The 22914-nt window shown below is 43.4% G+C and overlaps 1 protein-coding gene across 1 annotated transcript in view; it reads right to left on the minus strand.

Annotated features, from left to right (window-relative positions):
* The window catches only part of PCID2 (PCI domain-containing protein 2), a 39601-nt gene that overhangs the window by 1103 nt on the left and 15584 nt on the right, over positions 1 to 22914 (minus strand). Inside the window, exons 9-14 of the mRNA XM_089546224.1 lie at positions 21833 to 21879; positions 14625 to 14725; positions 13465 to 13538; positions 7158 to 7283; positions 5874 to 5940; positions 37 to 93 (exon numbers count right to left, since the gene is read on the minus strand). Of these exons, the coding sequence (XP_089402350.1) occupies positions 37 to 93; positions 5874 to 5940; positions 7158 to 7283; positions 13465 to 13538; positions 14625 to 14725; positions 21833 to 21879 (472 nt within the window). The remainder of the gene's footprint in view (positions 1 to 36; positions 94 to 5873; positions 5941 to 7157; positions 7284 to 13464; positions 13539 to 14624; positions 14726 to 21832; positions 21880 to 22914) is intronic.

Here is a 22914-nt window from a genome sequence, read left to right on the forward strand (position 1 = left end):
GCGAGCGTGACACGGAAGAGAAGCTTTCACGCTCACCTCATAGATGAGGTTGGCGATGATGCACTGCAGTTCGTCCATATCCACATCATCCACCTGAACAGAAAGGTTCATGAGCAGGGAGCTATACAGTGAACTCTCACTTGAGTGAACTTCAAGGGACCGAAGGAAATAGTTCACTTAACTGAAAGTTCACTAAACTGAATATTCACTCGACTAACATAAGACATGGCATACAGAGTCAAAAGTTTGAAGTTCAATTCAAGGAGCATAAGACATGGCATCCATAGTGTCAAAAGTGTGAAATTTATACATATCACCTTATACAAGGTGCGTAGCAGTTAAAACGCTGCCTTTCTCACTTAAAAAATTCACTAATTTTCTTCTGCACTTGTACATTTAAAGCACAGGAAGTAACAAAACTGTCGAAAGAGTCAATGTTTAGGCTGAACGGAGCCGATGAAAAACACACACCACGTGGGTCGTTTGTGTGGACACGCGGAAGCGACGAGACCGGAAAGAAAAAAGCGACGTTCACGACTAGCCGATCGGAAAAGAACAGGCACACCACGTGGTTTGTGGTGTGACACATTGCCGCGTTGCTCCGGCGGCGCTGTAAACGCCAGCGATGTTATTTTGTTCATGGCCTCTGAGATCACTTGCACGTTTCATTATTGATCTCGGAGGCCATGCCTCCCTGCCGTTTTTCTTCCGCACCGCCGCTTTGCCCCATGGGCGCTGTAGCATGAGCGACGTTACACTGCCGCAGAAGCGGCGGTTTGATGAGGGCGGGCATCGGTTGCGCCTGCAGTGTAGGGCTCAAAACTTCGTTGAACTGATCGGAAAAATAAGCCTGGGTCCTCTGAGCGAGTTCGTTAAACTGAAATATTCACTATTCCGAAATTCGTTTAAGTGAAACATTTGTGCATAGAATCTATAAGAAAACTGCCGGGGATTTTTAAAAAGTTCGTTATTCTGAAATATTCAATAAACCAGCGTTCGTACAACTGAGAGTTTACTGTACCAGGAAACTTTAACGGACATTGAGGACAACACCGTTTAATGCCAGTTCTTAGTAAAAATCGATTCCTTGGCTTTTGAATTGAATGGTGATGCACCCTAGCCTCAGAGATCCCCATTAAAAACACTGCCTTCCCATCACTGCAGTTTGCTTGTAAAAGCAGCTGGTAATGGTGATACCCGACAAGTTTTGTCTTTTGTAACACATAAAAGCTCAGTTTTCAATGAGAGTGACCCCCTTCATCACTAGAGTGCAGTAATCTACCGATGCAGGCCAATTGCAGTTTGTCCTCAGTGTCCCCCTAAAGTGAAGCAGCACACTTCTACATTTACACATTAGGATTCACTGAGCGTTCACACATGAATGGAGCCACACGATTGGCCCGTTGCAAGTGGTGCAGGCGCAAAACAGTAAAGCTTCATGGTAGAAAACATTTACCCAACTCACTTCCTATTCAAGCAAGTCACTTTGTCAGTTTCATTCCCCGAGTTCGAAAAAGAAAACAAAACACGCTGGCAGAAGCAAGATTTGGGAATTACTCCTCCTTATAACCAACACCGATCTGTGAAGTGAGCAAGATCGGTGGCGCTGCTTTCGCCAGCTGGAATAACTGGTGAAAAACTTGGGGGTGAAAAGTAGGCTTAGCGCCCATAGGAATACCTGGAAGCAACTGTTTTTAAAGCAGTTTTCAGATTTTGCAGTGCACCTGTGATGTCCTCCCTTCATGCAGAACAACCAAATTCATCTCAGAACAGGTTCTGAAAGTATGAAGCGTCATTTCGAAGGAGATGTGTGTTTAAAACACCAACACACGGAAGTGACTCTCGGCTTCAGGTAGGAAACGGGAGCGCAGCCCATAGAAACATATGTAAGCAAGACTTTCAGAAATATTTTTCTTGTTTCAAAGAGTACTCATGGAGGCGGCTGCTTGTTAACAGTTGGCGAGTGGTTTGAAGAAGAGTTTGACAATGTACACTTCCTCATTTCAAAGCTATCTTTGTAAAACGCCACGATAACTCTGTGTTGTGAAGCCAGACATACCCCCCAAAAGGCACTCTATAAATTCAATTCAATTCTTTATTCCCACAATCTGGCAAGCTTCTCATGTAGTGTATGCACTGCATTTGCCCACTAATATAGTCGTTCAAACTAAACAGCCCAGACAGCATTACCTGAAAACACAGTTCTCAAATGGCATGAAGCGTATGATACAGAATTGCACACTGTAGCAGACAGCGGCACAGACGATACTCGCGGCCGGCTCTGCGGCTTGGTCGTCTGCCAGCGCCACCTATGTACGTAATCATGGTGTTAGTCGTCTGCTACAGTGCGGGGTTCGTTTGTTGTGCTGTTTGAGGACTGTCTTCAACGTAAAGCTATCTAGGATTTCTAATTTCTACAGTGCGAGGTTCGTTTGTTGTGCTGTTTGAGGACTGTCTTCAACGTAAACCTACCTAGGATGTTTAATTTGAACAGCAGTATTTGCAAGGAAACTTAGCCCACAAGAGAGCATGTCGGACTACACGAGAAGTTTGCGTGATTTGGAGAAACTCCCAGCAGACAGAGCACCTTTGGGGTATGTCCGGCTTCACAAAACACATTTGTCATGGTATTTTACAAAGATTGCTTCAAATGACGTGACATACTTTGTCAAACTCTTCTTCAAAGCACTCGCCAACTGTTAACGAACAGGTGCCTCCATAAGTACTCTGTGAAACGAGGAAAATATTTCTGAAAGTTTTGTTTACATGTGTTTCTATCGGCTGTGCTCCCGTTCCGTACCTGCAGCCAGGAGTCACTACCATGCACAGGTGTTTTATATATACACTGCCTTCGAAATGACGCTCCGTACTTTCACCGCGCCTGTTCTAGGATGAATTTGGTTGATCTTCACGAAGGGACGGCATCACAGGTGCATCGCGAAATCAGAAAACTGCTTTGAAAACTTTTGCTTCCATGTCTTACTATGGGCACTAAGCCTACTTTTCACCCCCAGTCATCCTGCTGAACGGTTAGTTTGTGAACACGATGTCGGTCTATATACAATATGAATGAACAAAATTTGCATTGTATATGCATAAAGGAGTACTGAAAAGTTTGCAGCCAGACAAAGAAGAAAATCTGATAGAGCAGTGACATTTTTTACTCATTTCAATATAATTACCTAAAAGTTCCACATATTTGGCGCATCGCCAAATCTTTTGGCAACTTTTGGCTAAAACGACTGTTGTCAGGCTTAAAACCTGCTAAAGGTGCACAATGTTTATCATGAACTACTATCACCATCCAGTATTGAAAACTGCAACCAATGCAACTGCCGACCGCAACTCGCCTTTGGCGGTGGGAGTAGCGCAACACCAGGCCAAATGAGTGTGACAAGTCATTGGCGATTTCAGTGTGACAAGTACAACTCAAGGTTGGTGGCTAAAGGGTTAACCCTTATGCAGAAAAAAAGAAAAAGTAAATTCTTGTCACTAATCAAACTGAATGTTTCAAACATGTCTTTTATTGAAAGCCCTTCATGAGCAAATGGCTTGAGGCATCTGTGCAGGCGTGTGCCCCACAGTTGTCATGGCGACCGAGACGGATACCGATTCGGTTACCACCGACTATACCACAAAGCTTGTCACTTGGGACTTCTGCCACAAATTCCCCAAGCTTTGTCCAGAGCAGAGCGATGGCTGTGTGTTGTGTCACTGAAAAGCTGCTCCACCGCGGCTGCTATTACAAGCAAATCACCACAAAACTGTCATCCCTTCAGAGAGTCTTTTTTCAGGTTTGAAAACAAAGTAGTCAGGGCAAGACGCGGTAAGTAGGACGGGTGGTCGGAAAACTGGAACCCCGAATGCGTCAAAGCATTCACAGTCCCGGCAGCCCGGCAAGAAGGTGCCGTTTCTCATGAGGAGCATTTCTTTTTGCAGCTTTCTGTTTCAACTGAGTGGCAGTTGGAAACACAGTTCGTCCTTACTACATCTTTCTGATCCTGAAAACCTGGGGCTATGGCCATTCCAACTGATCTTTAGGTCTTCGATCTCTTCAGTCTTGGAGACCCTGTGTACTGCCACTGGAAGGGCTGCTGCTTTCTCTCAGGGTCAGAGCGATGAAACCGTGTTTCACCGAAAGTGACTTTAGTAGGATGAAACTTAAATAAACAGCAGTTGATAACATTGGGCCACAGTCCGCAGTGTCCTGTATTACTGCTCTGGCCAACCCCAACAGTAAATGTAATCAGCTTTCTGATGTTTAACTAATAAAACAAGCCAGGCATCAAAATGCTAAAGCTTATAATTTTTTTCCTTGTGATTAGCTCCTTGTTTTAATAACAACAAAAGTTTCATCGACAGACTACTTTTTTGTAATGGAGGAATTCTGTGTGGTGGTCCTGAATGTGGGTGGAGCTGCACTGCAGACTTAAAGGTGCACTGAAGAGGAATCTGAACTCGTCTTTTTGCCACGGGAACTCGATCTGCACGTTCTGAGCATTCTTAGAAACTTCGATTTATTGCCCTGTGAGGCTGATTTTCCTAATTAAATCGAATTAACGTCCGGCTCCCGCCTTTTTTTTTAATTCTTCCTCGTACGGTGGGCGGAGTAGACCAACGCGTGGAGTCCCTTTCAGCCAGTCCCGCGGCGGCTTGCCGCTCTGCGGTCGGCGGAGTAATACGCAGTAATCCGTAGAAGCAAATAGTCCGCGCGTATTTTTATTTCTGCGGGCTTATTTTGCGGCTATATTATCTGCGAATGAAACTATTTCTTCGCGAAAACCTAAAAAACAAAATAAAGCGAAAGCAAAGCCTCCACGGAGCTGGCTGAAAGGCACTCCACGCGTTGGTCGACTCCGCCCACCGTACGGGGGAGAATTAAAAAAAAAAAAAAAAGGCGGGAGCCGGACGTTAATTCGATTTAATTAGGAAAATCAGCCACACAGGGCAATAAATCGAAGTTTCTAAGAATGCTCAGAACGTGTAGATCGAGTTCCCGCGGCAAAAAGACGAGTTCAGATTCCTCTTCAGTGCACCTTTAAGTTGCATCAGATTGTAATGGTTCGGAAATTTTGCACAATTTTTTTTTGAGAACGCTACAAAATAAACTTGGACGTGTCCACTCAATGTTGTTTTGATCTGCCACTCGGAAGAATTTCAGCAACCACTTGAAGCATCTGCATACCCGGCTGGTTGTGGACACTAAACCCTCCATGCATATGTGCAGTAGAATCTCATCGTCTTTTAGCTCATATCGGCCAATCCGCACAAATCTGCTCATGTTCACGGTAGAAAATTTTCACAAGTGAAACTTTTTTGGCCTTCCCACCCTTGCTCCATACCCCATCTTGAAACACCCACTCCGGAAGCTTGCACACCACTTTATGACAACTTAGCTACCATGGGCATTTCTCATTCAATCTCAGCAGCATACATTTCTAAATTTTCTCAAACTTTTCTTGTCAAAGAATAAAATCATGACAGCTCGCCATTCTACTAGCATTTGAAAGTCCCTCTACTGATGACATAAAACGATGTCAAAACCGACATCTACAATCCTGGTGGTCGGCTCATTCACAGTGTTCGCAGTTTTGAACTACGCTGGAAAATAAGGCCCACTTTTGGAAACCTAGTCACGCCAAGAACTTTTCAGCATTTTCTTGTGCGCAGAAAAAAGAAGGCGCATGCGATTCGTGTTTGAGCGCACAGCAACAAAAAATGCAACAAACAAATGCAACAAAAAGCAGCACGTTGCAAGCAGCTGCCAGAGCTTGTTCACAAACAAAGGACGCAAGACCAAATTGAAGGCAGTACGTCACCACAAAGAGAGAATAAATGACAGCAGTGCATCTGGAGTGAATGAAGCCACACACCTTCATAAACTTCAGGGCCACCAGGAATGCCTCAATCGGGATCTGGTGCGTCTTCAGCAGCAGGTAGCTGTGGGAGCAGCGATCAAATAACAGAGAATAGAACTGCTCTTTTTGCACTTGCTTCAATAAGTGAGCAAGAAAATGTAATACAGTTTATTAAAGTTTGCTATGCACAGTAGCAGTTTCCAGACACTCTTTTTCAGCATGTTTACAATGCCTAGCGAAAGTTTTCTAAAGCAACATGCAAAAAAGGCAGCTAAAGTTGTCAAAAACGGAAACACATAAACAACAGAATCAAGAATGATAAATTAATATGTACTGTACACCACAGTGCACAAAAAACATGCTTAACCCTTTCAGGCGCTTTGTACACGTGTGTAAGTGGCAAACTTAGTTTTTTCTGAGAAATTGCAGCACTTAACAGTGATTTCATTACTTCACTCAAATTGAGCACCCTTGTTGTTGCAAATAAGATGCTTTCTTGTACCATGTAGCGAATGCAGTATATAATATTTCACTTAACAGTGAGCTAGGTAGCACTTTCTCTGCCGTTTTTGTGCAGACAGATTTTGCCGCTAGTGAAAGCATCGATTGTTTTTGCTCAATTCCGAGCGTAATGTAAATCTTCGAAACACAAAGTGATTCCACAATTCCTTGGGTGTTTACCTGACAAATGAGAACATTTCGATATTACTATTTCTAACAAATCTGACACTTTGTACGCAATTCTCCAGATTGTTGTAAGACCTTACCTGCTGGTCTTTCACGTTCGAAACCTAACAAATTCCCTTTCTTGAGGCCAGAATATACTAAAGTGGAAAAATAATTGATTTCAGTCAAAACAAAAAATGGCGACTGAAAGGGTTAAAAGAGACGGCCGACGCAGATCATGAAAGCATACAATAACACTCTTAATTCTTAACTGACTAAAATTGACAATGAAAATGGATACCACACAGGTCTTTCCTTAGTTTCTAATTTTTTGTGGGGTGATTCATTCCCCTCGTAAAACGGTGCTGTACAACGACATTAAAACACTAGTGGTTTGCAGGAAATTTGCACGTGAATGCAAGAGCACTGGTGAAACTCTGAAAAATTGCTGCAAGCATCACAAAGTGTGAAAACAGCTGCGTGACTGCTCAAAGGGAAGCCTAATCTAAGGTAACCACAAGTTAACAAACGAACTAAGCTTAACCGCCGGCCAGACTGTGCCTGCATGACCTCACTGACAACAGGTGTGTGTGACACAATTCAAGAGAGATTAATTAAGGGAGGGACACGCACACTTTCTTGAAGAGGTTCCGGTACGTGATGACTTTGAGACGCTCCAGGATGAGGTAGATGCCACACCGGATGAAGAACTCCTCATTGGATGCCAGCGCCTTGTCTAGCCTCATCAGGTTACCTTCCCTGTGGTGTCGAGGAACGTTGGTAATTAATAAACAGCGCCTGCTCTCAATATGAAAGAAATTAAAAATTACACAGAGGCTCAAAAGTGCTACAACTAGTTTTTACAGCTGTGTGAATGGCTGATACATTTCAAGCAGGAAAAGAACACAGAGGGTACAAGGCACCACAAGGTCCTACGACAGAAAATTTTATTAAATTCTGTGAATTCGGAACAAAGAATGCACAATGTATTCTCCGGGAACCAAACCACAGACAAAATAAACATATAGGTTTTGATTTTGAACCATGCCTCACATGCTGCAAATGTGCGCCTTCGTCAAGACTGAAGCTGGACATTTCAATTCAGCAACACATAGTGTTTGGTATATATACCCTTCACTTGAAGGATAGCACTTGTTTGAACAGCGACTGAATGGTTTGTCTGATGATGCCCCAACGTACAATCTCACATCGACATCTGTTGTGGTGACCTAGCCTGCAAACGAGATGCAGCCCTACAAAAGATCGTCACCGTCCTCCCGCTCACATTGGTTCCGTGGACAGTCTGGCACTACAAAAGGACGAAACCCCGAGAAAGGATGCAGAGTGTTACTTGAAACTAAAAATGTCTTCTGCTACTGCTATTAATACTGCTTTCATAAGGCACTGGTACTTACTTTAACTCCCCCCCCCCCCCCCCCCCCCTCTCCCTGCCATTCCCCAGAGAAGTGTGAGCTGGTTGTTGCCAGAGCAGCCGTGCTTGATGTGCGAGCTTGCCCGAGTGGATGGGGGAGCAAGTACTTCAAGGCATCAGCAGAACTTTGTTTCTTACCAGATTCTAGCTTTCAAGAGAGTTCACATGATTAAATCATTCTGCTGTTCCTAATGACGTGCACAACAAGAACATAAAAAATAAGATTGAGGCTGATAGCAAACAATCCCGCAAAAAATGCTCAAAAATGTGATTTTTGAAACAAGGGCCTTAGGTTTAACGTAGTGAAAGCCTCCAGATCAGTCTTTTGAACTGCCTAGATTAATAGTATCTTGATATGGACTTATCTGTTATTCATCTTCAAAATGTAAGAAGAGTGATAAAGGGAGGAAGACAAAGAAATAGACAGGACAAGCACTCGTCCTATCATCTCTATGTTTCTCTGTCATCCCGGTGTTTTTCAAACAGCTTAAAGTTTCAAGAATCATAGGACTGCGCTGAAATCTTGGTACGCGGGTTTTACTGCACTCTGCCTCCACTGAAATGCTGCCACCAGAGACGGGACCAAGCCTAGGCACGCAATCTCGTCAGGATGCTGTGTATGGTGGTAGGACCACAATGCATCTGTACCTAGTGTGCTCCTGCGCTGAAAGCAGGTGCTACTTGACTTCTACTGCCATCGACCAGCATCAGAGATGTCCAGGTACAAGAAATATGAATGGGAGCAACCCATTTGCATGAAACTGACAAATACGTCCCCAGTTTGTGTGTAAACCATACTTTGATTTCCTCTGAGCAGCTTCCCTCCCAAAGAATTATCCCCACATGGCTTTGCCAACTTTGATGTTATAGTTGCTGAGTGTGAACAGACTGTTCCCTTTAATATTTCTTGTACCTGTACTAATCAGGGGCAAAAAGTCTCCACGATGAGTGAAAAGCGATCTATCACCTATCACCAACAATCACCTCACCTGACCACCGTGCATGTGGACATGTGAGCCTAACTTCACCACCGCAAGTGTGATTTCGAGCCACCGGCTATTAATAATAAGAGCTGTTGGCTCTGCCTGCTTCCGAAGCATCCCGGAGACTTTATTCCCAAACAGTCCACACTGCTACCTTAATCCCAAATACGCGGGGTGAGAGAGATGCATCACTGACAAACAGAATAACCCGCCATCACTCTGGTGTGACTGCACTTTACGACTTGCTTAGAAGCGTTTCCCATTGTGGCACCGAGCCATCTAGCGGGTCTCGGCAAGGGGCGTGGGTGTAGCCCAACATTTGAGTGCACAGGCATGTTTGGTAAAGCCAGCGTGAGCTCTGTGGGAACTCCTGAAATTGTTCTTTTATCAAGAAGGCACAAAGCTAGTGTGTTAGCAAGCCACTGGTACCTGTAACGAAACAGCGCAACATTTTTTAGGAAACTAGTATGTGCTAGTTACGATGCCTTAAATTTTGAGCAGTTTATTGATATCGGTTTACTTCCATCTCTCCATTTTTATTTCTATTTTCTGTCACTTAGTTCTGTCTGCACACACATGTGCCAATGATGCTCTTGAATACAGTCAAGTCCACTTATACATTTGGTTCGGCTATCTACATTTCAAAGCACATTGCTTACAAAAGACGTCTTGATTTGTGTTTGAATGTGAGTAAATGCGAATCGGTTTGGATAGAAATTGATTGCCGATCTACTGATGGCACAGAGAAGGTTATATGCGGCGCTATTTATAGGTCTCCTTCAAATGATGCGTCTGAATTTTGCCGGGCTTTTGAACTAGCACTCCATAAACTATCACTCGAAAATAAAAACGTCTTCATTATGGGAGATTTTAATATCAATATGCTTGACATGACTAATCCCATCTGTGTCGACTATACGACCTGTTTCTACAGCTATGGTTATGCAAATTTAATTAGCACGCCTACGCGTTGTACTGACCATGGCTCGCATTCATTACTTGATCATATTCTTTCGAATTTTCCCACTGCTCCTCCGGTTGGCGTGATAGAATGTGATGTCACTGATCATTTTCCGGTATTTCTTTGCGCACTATCATCTCGCTGTAGTAACAACATGTCCACGAGGAAGTCAGTTTTTGATAACGGAAAATATTTTGAAGCCATATCTAATACTGATCTTTCATACATTTTGGGTCTCTCGAACCCAGAAGTGGCTGTACTTGAGCTGTCGAAAATAATTTCATCGGCAATCAATAAATGCACATCGCTCCAATCATCCACGAGAAAATACGTTACCCCCATTTCCCCATGGATAACTACTGCTCTGTTAAACTCTCTTAAGAAAAAAGAAAACATGTATAAGAAAACTAAACACCAGCCGTTCAATCTGCGTCTTAAATTGAGATATAAAAGGTATTCCAGTGTACTAACGTCGCTTCTAAAGAAAGCTAAACGATGTTATTATGAAAACCAGTTATCCACACATACTAACAATTCTAAACGAAAATGGCAGCTGCTTGACGAATTTCTGAATATTCGTAAGTCACCTAGTGTTGTTAAATCTATTTTTCACGATGGTGTTACTTTATCTGATCCCGAGGAAATGGCGAATACATTTAGCAATTATTTTTTCAATTCACCTAATTATCCTATCTCTTCGTTATGCACACCTTCTCTTGAGCGCTGCCCTCACTCCTTTTTCCTTACCCCCACGTGTCCAGACGAAGTTCTATCTGTAATTGCTAATTTAAAGACGACCGGCCCCGGCGTTGACAATATCCATGGAAAGCATGTGAAAAGTATCCGGTCATTGCTTGCTCCAGTCCTTAGCCACATCTGCAATCTCGTTTTTAAATCTGGCAGTTATCCCAAGCAGCTCAAGATAGCGAAAATAATACCGGTCTTCAAAAAAGGCGATCCAGCTTTGCCAAATAATTATCGTCCGATTGCAATTCTTCCTTTTTTTGACAAAATTTTAGAAAAACTAATTGAAGTAAGGTTGTCTAGTTATATTGAAAAATTTAACATATTGACAGATAGTCAACACGGCTTTCGGCGCGGACTATCTACAGATACTGCAATAGCGTCTCTCATAAATTACGTTAGGCTAACAATTGATAAAGGAATGTTCTCAGGAGCAGTTTACATAGATTTTAGCAAAGCATTTGATTCCATTGATCACTCCATCTTGTTTCACAAATTGGAATCTTATGGTATCACTGGACCTCCCCTAATGCTCTTGAAGAGCTTTCTCTGTGACCGACAGCACATAGTCTCTATTAATGACCATACATCTAACATAGCTTTAATTAACAAGGGTGTTCCACAGGGCTCAATTCTTGGCCCTGTATTGTTTTTACTCTACATTAATGATTTACCATCCTGTTTAAAGAATTGCAATAGTATACTATACGCAGATGACTCTACCATGCTATCATCGCACCAGGACATTAATCAGCTGATTCTTAACCTACAGAATGATCTTAATTCTCTTGAGCGTTGGTGCCACATTAACCGCCTGTCCGTGAACGTCACTAAAACTTGTTTTCAGATTTTCCATCCCCCTCAGAAGTCATTGCCCATCACACCACTTCTATACCTCAATTCTGCTGCTATTTCACCGCAAGATCGAGTTTCTTTTCTTGGTGTTATCATTGACCCTCACTTAAAATTCCATCATCATGTAGCTGAAACGTGCAAGAAAATTTCTTATGGATTACGCGCACTAATTAAAGCCCGAAGCTATTTTCCAGTCCAAACTTTATTATCTCTTTACTACGCATTCATCCACAGCCACTTAAACTACGGTATCTCATCTTGGGGTAATGCCTATCATATTCATCTCTGGCCTTTAATAAAACTGCAAAAGCAAGCCATGCGCATCATAACCAATACCCCTCGAATGTCACCCTCCCGCGTTTTGTTCATAGATTTAAACGTTCTACCTATCTCGGCCCTTTATTTTTACAACCTTGGTATCCTATTCTTTAAGATTCTTCATCATTATCTCCCGCTAAGCATATTTCCTCCCGGCACGATCATGAGCAACACCGTCACTCGTTTTGCGCTGCGTAATAACTTTTTACTACCTAAGGTCAGAACTAACTACGGGAAACAATGCCTTCATTTTTCATCCGTATCATTTTGGAATTCTTTGAACATGGACATCAAACAAACTAATACGCTTTCTTTATTCAAGGTCAAACTAAAGCTTTTCCTTCTTAATTTGTGATTTTTTGTTATGTTATTGATTCTATGTATCGCGGCATCTGTGAGTGTTTTATTTTACATTATCGTGCATTACATTGTTTGTATTTAAATATTTCAGTAACTAATATTACACTATGTGCCTATATTTATTCTGTTTCGTCGCTAGTTTATGTGTTGTGTATTTTATATTATGTTGCTTATTGAAATTTATTTTCATGGGAGGTCCCGCCCGCGGTCTTGTACCATGGGACCTCTCGCTGTATAGAATTGTAAATTTTATTGTATTAATCAATAAACTTTCAAAAAAAAAAAAAAAAAAACAATACTGGTTATAACAATATATCGGATATAACAATGGTCGGTCATGGCACCATCGGCTTTGCAATGTGTTCTATGGTAAAATAAACTGCTTATAGCAATGCTGTCAAGGCGCATTATTGGTTATAACAATTAAATCTGGTAACTGAGTGTCAACCATTACAGAAAAAGAAAAGAAATGCTACAACCACACCAGCAAAACCATCCTTACAACGCAAAAGCGTGCATGTGTGGGGCCGACCAATGGACTAAGCTGGCGCAGCAACGCCATGAAAGCAAAAGAGGCAGGTGTCATCGCGTCAGGAGAGCTGCTGCATTGCTGCATTGGCTACGCACGCCATGCGTACCCCTAATCAGTCAGTGCAGCGCGCGTGCATGCAACCAGCGCGGTTTTTATCTTGTCAGCTGTCACCGCACCCTTGGTTCTGCATGCTTCTTGAATTTCTCATAAGAATAGCTTCCAAAAAGCCGGCTTGATTCCTGTGACGTGGAGGTGCGCAAAGCTCCCGGTGGCGCAGTGATGGCGGTGCTTTGGTCATCGGTGAACATTGTTCCGGTTCCCTGAAGTTCGATTTAACGAGCTTTTACAGGCATTAGAACAATCAAACCCCTCTGGGTATTTACTGTCAATAAATGCTCTGAAGTTTGTCATCCTTTCTTTTTTTTTGGCACAACCCTGTTATAACAATTATTGGTTATAACAATGGTATTTCCATGGCACTTGAATATTGTTATAAGTGGGCTTGACTGTATACCTATCCTGCACTTGCCAAGCAAAAGTCCAGCTGACGTCTATCGTTCATCGTTCACAGTGTCCATCACCTTTCTTGCCCCTTGGCTCTGATAGGCACAAGGAAAAACGTGCTCCGAGTCAGTTCAGGGTCTCATTTAAAATCCGTAATGGTTTCTGCCTTTCAGGAAGCAGGAAAGCCAGTCCAGTAGTGTACCAAGCAATAGAAAGTTTTGCGTCATAACAAATGAGCGACTGCAACTCACGTGACAGCCGACACCACCTCGGAGAACTGCATGAGGTCGTACTTGCGCAAGAGGGCCTCACTGGGCATGTGACCCTGGGGAAAGAGGCAGAGGTGACGGCCAGTTATGCAAGAACCGCAACAGAGGCCAAGGCACGCAGCCAACAAAGCCAAGAGCTTTCTGCCACGAGCACCTGGGAAAGCACAACCCGTCAGTGTGGACACCCCAAAATCCCCTCCATGAAACCACATAACAGAAGCCAGAAGATTTCACATCCGAGAATATATTGCCACTTCAAGATGGGTTTCACATAACCCTAATATTCAGCGGAGGTATTTTCGGGTTCCTGGAGCCGGTAATCCGTGCATGTCACAGCCCCACCTTTCCATTACTGACATTATTATTGGGCTAATCACACAATGCTTGCAACACACTGTTCTGACCGTAAAGCCTGTCATCTTCAATTATGCTTGGGCATTTCTGGGCACTAGGCAGGAGGGGACGGAAACCAAGACGCATAATGTACCATGGCACCTTCTGATAATTATTGGTGTTTCCCCAGAGTGAAAAAAGGCTGAGGATCTCTGGTTCAGGAACTGTTCTCCTAGAATTACTCATTTCAACTATGAATGCCTGAAGGAAGATGACACCAGAAGCAAAGTGCGCATGAAAGATGGAAGAGCTGCCATGTCTTTAGCTGACGTGCACTTGCGCGTGACATGCAAGGCCATAACATGCGACGCAGTACCAGTACACGCACTAATTAAAATCTGATGCATGAATACTACATCAATAGGAACATGACCTTCTGAATTTAACTAAGCATGGTCTAAGCATTATATCTTGTTTGATTTGTTTGTAGCGTTGCTCCAGTTATGCATAAAGGTCCATAACAGCAGCTCTTACATTGGTCATCGTGTGACTAACATGGCTTAATAAGAAGGCAGACAACAATCTCAATGAAAAGGCGACCATGATTATTTAAAGGTTAGCCAGACGAAAAAGAAAAAAAAAAGCCACTGCCTGATACCACTGCAATCTTTTGAATGTAGTAATTACTCATGGTCACTGCCAAGTGTCCCAGTGTGAGTGCTGTAGGTAATGTAGAAAATAAACAAATAAAAAAGTGCCGCTTTCAGGCCCACCCTTTTCTGAGAGTGCAAAACACACCAGCCCCTCACCAAGAGCATCTTGACAGGGATGAGATAGATGAGGATAAGTCGCTTGTTCCGCACCGAGTCCTTGTCGCACCGCAGAAAGGCAAACGTCAGGTACTCCTCAGCTGAAGAAGGCACAGAGAAAGAACGGCAGTGACTGCAGTGGCATAGACAGAGCTGATTCTGTGGTCTCAACTGAGCCAACAGAGCCCAGCACTGGACAAGAAATTCAGCATCACCCAAAGTGCACTTCTTGGCAAGTGCTGGGAAGAAGGCTTTTGTCACCAAGTACAATGTGTTCATGCACCGAAAACACAACCTTAGTCAAGAACGAGCAAAGAGAAAAAGGACACAAAAGAAGAACAGAGATTACCCAACACAATGCAATATGTACAGTTCAGTTCCAAGCAAAAAGGTAGCACTCAGTTTGCATTCAACCAATGATGTTCACAAATTTGAGTTAGCAAGACAGTGAGTTTTCCTATTGGAGAAGCAGCTTGGCGATGGTTTTTCAAGTTTGGTCACGATGCAAGGGTTAAGTGAAGTTTGGCTCATGACTACTATGCAAAGATGGAACACGTTCAGCACAAAGCTGGTATGGCAGCAAAATTCACTGCTCTGCAGATCTTACAGAAATGTGGAAGCAGTAGCTTCACTACATCCTCAACTGCGGACTTCTAGGGTTTTGTTTTTCTTTAGTTAATTTTCAGCCCACAAAAGCACATCCAGGCCCCCAAAGCTGTAAGAAGCGGAGGTCAAGACTGGTACGAGGTCACTGCATTTACAATTATCAAAGGCCCAATCTGACCTCCAAGCTTGCCACATGTGCAGTGGTTAACACGGCTGCCACTCTACAGACTGTTCTGCAATTAAACACGTGCCGTAGAATGCTTCTCGGAGCTAAACTGGTGAATTGTTCAAACTCAAATTTTGCACAGAAATGGCATTTGGTCGACAGATTTGTTTTATTCTACGTTTGTTTGGGGTACTTGCCAGAATAGATTAAAAAAAGTCGGACATTTGTGTGGCTAAAACAAGCCGTTATCTCAACGACTGCGCCACTGATGCCATCTCATTTGTCTGCAATAGAGATTTGGCAAAGGAGGACTGCTTTATCAAAGATCACAAAAAACTTAGTTTGGCCATAACTGCACAAAATTTAAAATCTTTTGTGGAACAGCGTCTTCAAACCTCTTGCAAAACACTCTGCGGCCCCCTCCTTTGCTGAATGTCCATGGCTGACAAACAAGATGGTGCCACTAGTGCAATCGCTGAGATAAGGGCTTGTTTTGTTTCATCATCGCCACAGACGATCTGAATATCTGACTTTTTTTTTATCAATTCAGGTGAGTACCCTAAACAAATGTAGCATAAACCAATTCTGCCGACCAAACGCCCTTTCTGTGAAAAATTTGAGCTCGAACAGATCACCAGTTTAGCTCAAAGAAGCATTCTACGGCACATGCTGAATGGCGGAACACGCTGTAGTTCACATGTATTCAGTGCTTATGGTTATTCTTAAAGTGACAGCACTACAGCAGTGCACACTTCAAAAGCAATGATAATGAGTGCGGAAAATACTATACAAACATCTCTCTGAGACAAAGTTATTCTACAGCAGGCCTACAAGTGATGATCAGCAATTAGGCAGACGAAGATGAGTTACTTGTTGGTGATCAGCTGCTTGTCGTACCACAAGATGGCAAGCGACATACGGACAGTGGTGCGGGCGACATGGGCCCTCTGCCATTAAACCATGCCATAGCCGTCTGTCGTGTCGTACTGTATTCATCGACTTGCCGTCACGTAACAATACCTCACCAGCGCAGTTGAAGCACAAGTGAGAGAGACACAATGCATGAACACTATACTTACTTCCGTGTTCTTACACACACACTCACCATTCTGTCCTCCTAATGCCCCTACATCGAAAAGTGCATGGAGAGATCTGTACGTTCAGTTGCCGAGAAAGATAACTCGGGGGGGACGCGGCTTTCACCAAAAATATTCTTATTTCTTAGTGTGGTTGCATGAAATTTTTTTAGCATATTAGATATATGTTTTATGACTACTCTTACAAAATTTCGCCGTTATATATTGCCAGAAAATTGTTTTTATACTATATATTTTTCCTCTGAATCTTGTGAAAAAGATGCGGACTCAAGAAAATATGGCGGAAGGCTGGTTCAACACTCATTGTGTTCCTACTGGAGTGCTACAGGTCAAAACATTCTTACAATTTTTTTTATTTTTTTTTAGGAAACCACAAACTGTGGTTTTGAATTTTTTTGCAATGTGGTCTGCACTCGCATACTATTTGACGTGAGAATAAAATGTCATACAAGAAATATAAAATTCTCAAACTTGAAAAACAAGGAATGTCCTGACTTGCACTATGCTCCTAGTAGTAATGGAACAAAATATAAGTGGCGTCAGAACAGATAGAACAGTCTCGAAGAACTCTGCTCCTTAAGGTGTATCTGGACATGAAACCGTAAAGAAGAAAAATTCCCATTGTTTGAGTGTTTCCCCGCAATGCACAGCCACTACTGTTCATAAAACAATTTTTTTCAGACTACTTTCCGGTTGATTTCACCAATGAAACTTCTGAGAAAGAATAAAAAGCCAGGTATACAAGCAGATACAAGTTTTGGACATTTTTTTTTTACAATATCAGAGCCGCGTGCCTCCTTAAAGGGGTCCTGAAAGATTTTCTTTAACACAGTAAGCAGAGCCACGCCCAAACATTAGGTCACATGCCGATCCAAATACATACAGGAGCCCTACAACATTACAACGCAAAAGATGTCCACCATTTGAAGGGGGACTCAGCGTGAGAGAAACAAGGACATGAGAGCGACACAGGACAAGCGCTAATTGTCCCGCGTCTCTCTCCTGTCCTTGTTTCTCTTGCGCTAAGCCCGTCCCCGAATCATGCCTCACCAACTAGCCCAAACTTCCATTCTGCTCAAGTTCACCATTTCTTTGAAAATTCCCGTCTTTCTCGCCATGTTGTTAGTACACTGTGTTTGATACATAACACCCATTACCCGGATACCTGCAGTGGCATGAATGGCAAGGAAAGCAGAAAACACACTGTGAGTTCCGCACCTAAGCCGCCAGTAACTGGATTATGCACACGCCAAAAATTAATGGTGATTACACATGCGATAATGTGCACGATGAACACCAGCTATGGAGACATTATTGCATCTCAATCCCATTAATTAATCTTCCATACCACTCATGTACGCTGCTCTGGCCTTCCTCCATGTTTCTTGTCCTCGGTGCATCTGGATTACGCGAATGAGTGCACACGGGCAGAGCACACAACAGGTGAGAGCTCTGTTCTCGAGAAGCTGTGAATGGCATCCTTCAAACCGTCCCCCACCAAAGCCCACGTACGAGTCCCTGGCTGTGTGTACTATCACACTTTCAGACGGAGTTTGCATGGGCTCCCGCTCGTAGCTGCATGATGGCGGCCACTTCAAACTCCACAGCTCCCCGCTGAGTCACTGGCCATTAGGAGGGTCGTGACTTGCATGGGTGCTCTTTCACCTAGAGTGGCGGGACTGTTTTAAGACTTTCCGTCCCACTTCTTGGCAGTTTCTTCTAGAGTTTTTCTTTCCCTTCGAAGTCTATCTCTGGCGCTTGCACGCCGTTCCTTTATATCTTTTTTCCACAACATGGGCGTGGCCGCGAAGAAAGAGTGCGGACGTCGCTCTACATGTCCACCGCAGACACTTCCTGAGGACGAAGACTACTGCGTCTTTCCTAGGAACCTTCGCCCTAAGCGCTAGTGCTCTGAAATATATGCAGTGCAGTCACCAGGTGGAGCTTAACAAGTACCATAACAAGTAACAAGTACCAAGTGGAGCATAACAAGCCAGCAATGATAACAAGTGGCCTCCGGTTGCGGTCTACATAATTCCGTAAGTGACAGCCCTTCACAGTAAACATGTTTTGAGACTTTCACCAAAGGTGATGTTTCAGGGCACCTTAATTAAACGAACGATAAAAGAGCATGATAAAATATCAGTTTCGAAAACACCCTGCTGCGGCTTATAATGCCAGAGGAACAGTGGAAGTAAAGAAACAAATCTACGCTGCAGCTCGCATTTTTTTTTTTTTTGAGGCCGACAGTGCATATGCAGTGTTATAACAAGAAGAGTGGAAGGGGGGGGGGGGGGGGGAATTCCAGCACTTTTTCACTCACAGGTGTGCATTTTAGAAAGAAAAATTATGCGAGACCTCGCCGAAATAAGAGCCAGCTAAAGGTGACTGTCCACCCCTACTTGCTCTTCCTAATCAGTTATCTTTAATAGGTAAAATAATCACACTATTAATTTTCCAATGATTAACACCACAAAAAAAAAGATCCCTTATGTTTTTCTTGATTTCGGTGACTGTTCGCTGGCTTTCTTCATGTGCTCTGCAGCCTCAAATTAAGGAAAACAAACAGGGCTTACCCCCATAGAAGCTGTAACTGCCACAACAACACAACGCACACAACAATGAGCCATTAAATAAAAAAGTGAAGCATGGGCAGTGAGCCACTCTCACTCTCAGTAGGAATTCTGACACCTGTTGCCAGTATCTTTCATTTTTTTTTTTTCATCAGATAAAGTAGTTGTTTAAAAAAAACACACAAGCTCATGAAAATCAGGAAATCAGGTGGCGAACATTTTCAGGGTACTAATTTTCTTTTTTTTTTGCAAGCTGTTCTTGCTGACTGCAAAAAAAAAAAAAAGAAAAGAAAGAGATGGTGCCTGGCAGGCAATGGATGACTTGACTGGTTCCCTCTTAAGGGGGGACATGGCTTTCAAGTCCAAAAAAATATAGCCAAAAAGTTGTTGCACATATCTGCCTGTATGCCTCCTTTTATATGCTGTCCTGAAGTTTCATTGCTGAAATCGCATCGCAAGTAATCTAAAAAAAATTAGTTTCGTGAACCACAGCAGTTCTGCATTGCGGGGAGAAACACTTGAAAAATGGGAGTTTTTCTCCATTATGGGTTTCTGCCTGGATATTAATCTCACAGAGCAGATTTCTCCATGGTCGTTTTAACTATTTTGACCATTTGTTTCGTTGCACTCCTAGGACCACAAAGCAGGTCGATTCTTTTTCAAATCAGTGAATTTTAAATTTCTTGCAAGAAAATTTCTCCTTATTTTAGTTTCATGTACGAGCACTGCATCGCAAAAATTCAGAACCAAACTTTGTACTCTGCGAAAAAGAAAAAAATCTAAGAATGTCTTAATCTGTGTTACGCCAGTAGGAATGCAATGAACACTAAACCAGACTTCAATGACATTTTCTTAGCCCAGCAGCCTTTTCATAAGATGCAGAGGAAAAATATGCACCGTATTTACTCGCATAATAGGAGCACTCGCATAATAGGCGCACCCCTAGTTTGGTCGCGAAAAATCAGATTTTTTTTATTTCCGCGCATAATAGGCGCACCCCGAACTTTGCACTGTGATCAATACTGTATTTACACGATTGCAAGCCGACGCCTCGCCGCCCTGTCCCCCAATCTTTATTTTAACAAAGTTTTTGCTGAACTGACTACTAGTCCTCACTAGTGCCGCTGCCGTCGCAGCTGCTGCGGACCCACAGCACGTACAACGACATCGCGTAGAACAGCCGCACACAGTTTTCAGGGATGCTCACTTTAAATGCCTGTTTGAAAAGCTTCAGCTCCGACCAGAAATGTTCCCAACTTAGGCCCGCGAAAACCTCGGCGCTTGGAGTCGTGTACGAATATTTAGGCAACTGCCGCACTCCTCGGCCACGTCGAATTTCCAGCCTGCCGCACGCTTGCCGTGTTCGAGAGCAAACTCCCAGCCATGTAGCTATTAAGGTGCTTGCCCGTCGAGCTAAAATAGCCCTGAAATCCGCAGATCCCGGCACTTGACAGCAACAAAAAAAACTGGAGCTGGTGATGGTGATGGCGATATAAATAGCGAAAGCTCGTGGCAGAGGAAAACGTTGTTGATGATGACGATGATGATGAGCTTGGCCTCGGGCGCCCTCCGTGGGCGGTGTCTGGAAGCTCATGTGCGCGTGTGTGGCCTCCGCGATCAAGCGCCTGTTGCGCGCAGCCGGAGCTGATTGCGGAGGCCTTGGCACGTGCATTTCGAAGGCTATTCCCGCGTGGATCGTGGAAAGTTTCGGTGCGGCCCTTACACGGATCTTTTTTTTTATATATATATATATTTTCTTCGGTAAAACGGGGTGCGGCCCGTACACGAGTGCGTTTGTGCGGTATGTTCAATTTTGCGAGTCGAAAAATTTCTGGAAATTTTACCCCGCGTAATAGGCGCACCCCGAACTTTGAGCCAGATTTTCTGGAAAAAAAGTGCGCCTATTATGTGAGTAAATACGGTATAAGCAAATAATTTTCTGGCGATATAACAGTGAAATTTTGTAAGGATAGATATATAACACTGTTTCCATATGCTCAAAAAATCTCATGTAAACACATCACAAAATCAAAAAATTTTTTTGCTGAAAGCAGGTTTAGACTCTCTTAGGAGCATGCAGAAAGCAGAGGCAAAAATGTAAACGTGCAGGCCCTCTCTCCTAGCCTCGTTTCCTCTGCTGCCATTTCGCAACCTCCATAGACACTGCGTTACATAACTCCTCTTTTGCTCATTCTCAGATTTACCCTTGCCACTCAACGACGCATATAATTTCTCTGACCAGTGCGTTAATGGTTCAGCAAAACAGCAAAACGACGACATGCTCTATATTGTGATCAGCATCCATTACAGCATCACTGTCTCAAATTCCTCAACAATGCCTTCTTTCAACCTTTACTTGTCAGAATGACGAAATATTGTAAACTACGTTTGACTACCAATTTTTTTTTTTTTTTTATGGGGTATAATGTTCCAAAGCTACTCAGACTGTGAGGTACGCTGTAGTGCAGGGCTCCAGACAATTTCAACCACCTGGGGTTCTTTAGTGCGCACTGGCATCGCGCAGTACACGGGCCTCTTAGCATTTCGCCTCCATCGAAATTCAGCCGCCACGGCCGGGATCGAACCCGCGTCTTTCGGTTCAGTGACCTAGCACCATAACCACCGAGCCACCACAGCAGCTTTGACCAGCAGGTGGAAACACCGTTAACCAGGTATATAGGTTGAAAATGTAGTATTATATACAAGTGATAGAGCACACAGGACAAAAAAAGGTGGCAAAGCTATGGCGCTGGTGAAACTACTCACCATTCTTGAAGTCGCTGTCGAACATCGCCTTCTGCCCCACGTAGTACCTGGTCAGCCAAACAGGACATCAGCAACTTCAGCTATGGCAATGAAGCTGATATGGCACTGTTGCAAGAGCAAAATAGCTGTAGCAACAAGCAATGCATTATGGAAAGTGCTTTCAAACATCCCTGCGTGCACTCTGTGTAAGCACAAAACACAAGGAAATGCTTTTGTAAAATACAGCAGAACCCAGCTATAGTAAACTTGGATATAGCAAACTGAAATTATTTTTTTTCGTTGATAGTATAAACACCTCTTTAATAAAGAAACGGCTAAAATAAAGAGCACATATCTGCCCATGTTAGCATATAGTCATGGGCAGTAAGAGGGAACAAACTTTCTACACAAAACTGTGAATTTTCTGGTTATTTCTCCACTAAATTTGACAATAACTTCTGGCTATTCTGCGCCAAGACGAAAACTTGTTAGAAAACATAAACTACTGTGCCTGTGACACAAAATTATGGAGTAGTCAATAAATGAACGTTCAAACTTTGATCCCTCCCATAATGCTAACGACTGTACTTCTCACGGAATGATGACATCAAGGCATGCGCTCAGTGTAGGATATCCCAGAACCACAGAGAGTTATTGCATAATCGAAGGGCCGACAGTCAGCTGGAAGTGATTATCAACTTTAGACAATGAAATTGCACTTTCTGAGATCACTTAACCACCACACTTGCTAGCTGCAAGGAGAAGCCAACTTTTCAAAGGCCTTGGGGCCACGACGCAAAGCGCATGGGAAAGAAAGAAAAGCTGGCAGAGACACTTAAGACTGCTAACGTCTGAGAAGGTGTAGACCCGCCCACTCACTCTGTGAGCATAATTGCCTCACGCTGCAGCGTGATGTAACCTGATGCCACGCAGCTGGTAATTCAACCTCTGCATGGCTCTACGTAGCTGCCACGACACCACCACAACCCTTTAGATCTGCACGCTAACTTCATGAAGGCAGTCGCTGCTGTACCGTGGCCCATGCCCTTCCTTAGGGGTATGACGCAATGGCGATAATGGGTTAATGCCCATATATGCAGAAT

The sequence above is a fragment of the Amblyomma mixtum genome, chromosome 5 (genome assembly GCF_055824585.1).
Source record: "Amblyomma mixtum isolate Tamu chromosome 5, ASM5582458v1, whole genome shotgun sequence".
NCBI classification, from domain to species: Eukaryota; Metazoa; Arthropoda; class Arachnida; order Ixodida; family Ixodidae; genus Amblyomma; species Amblyomma mixtum.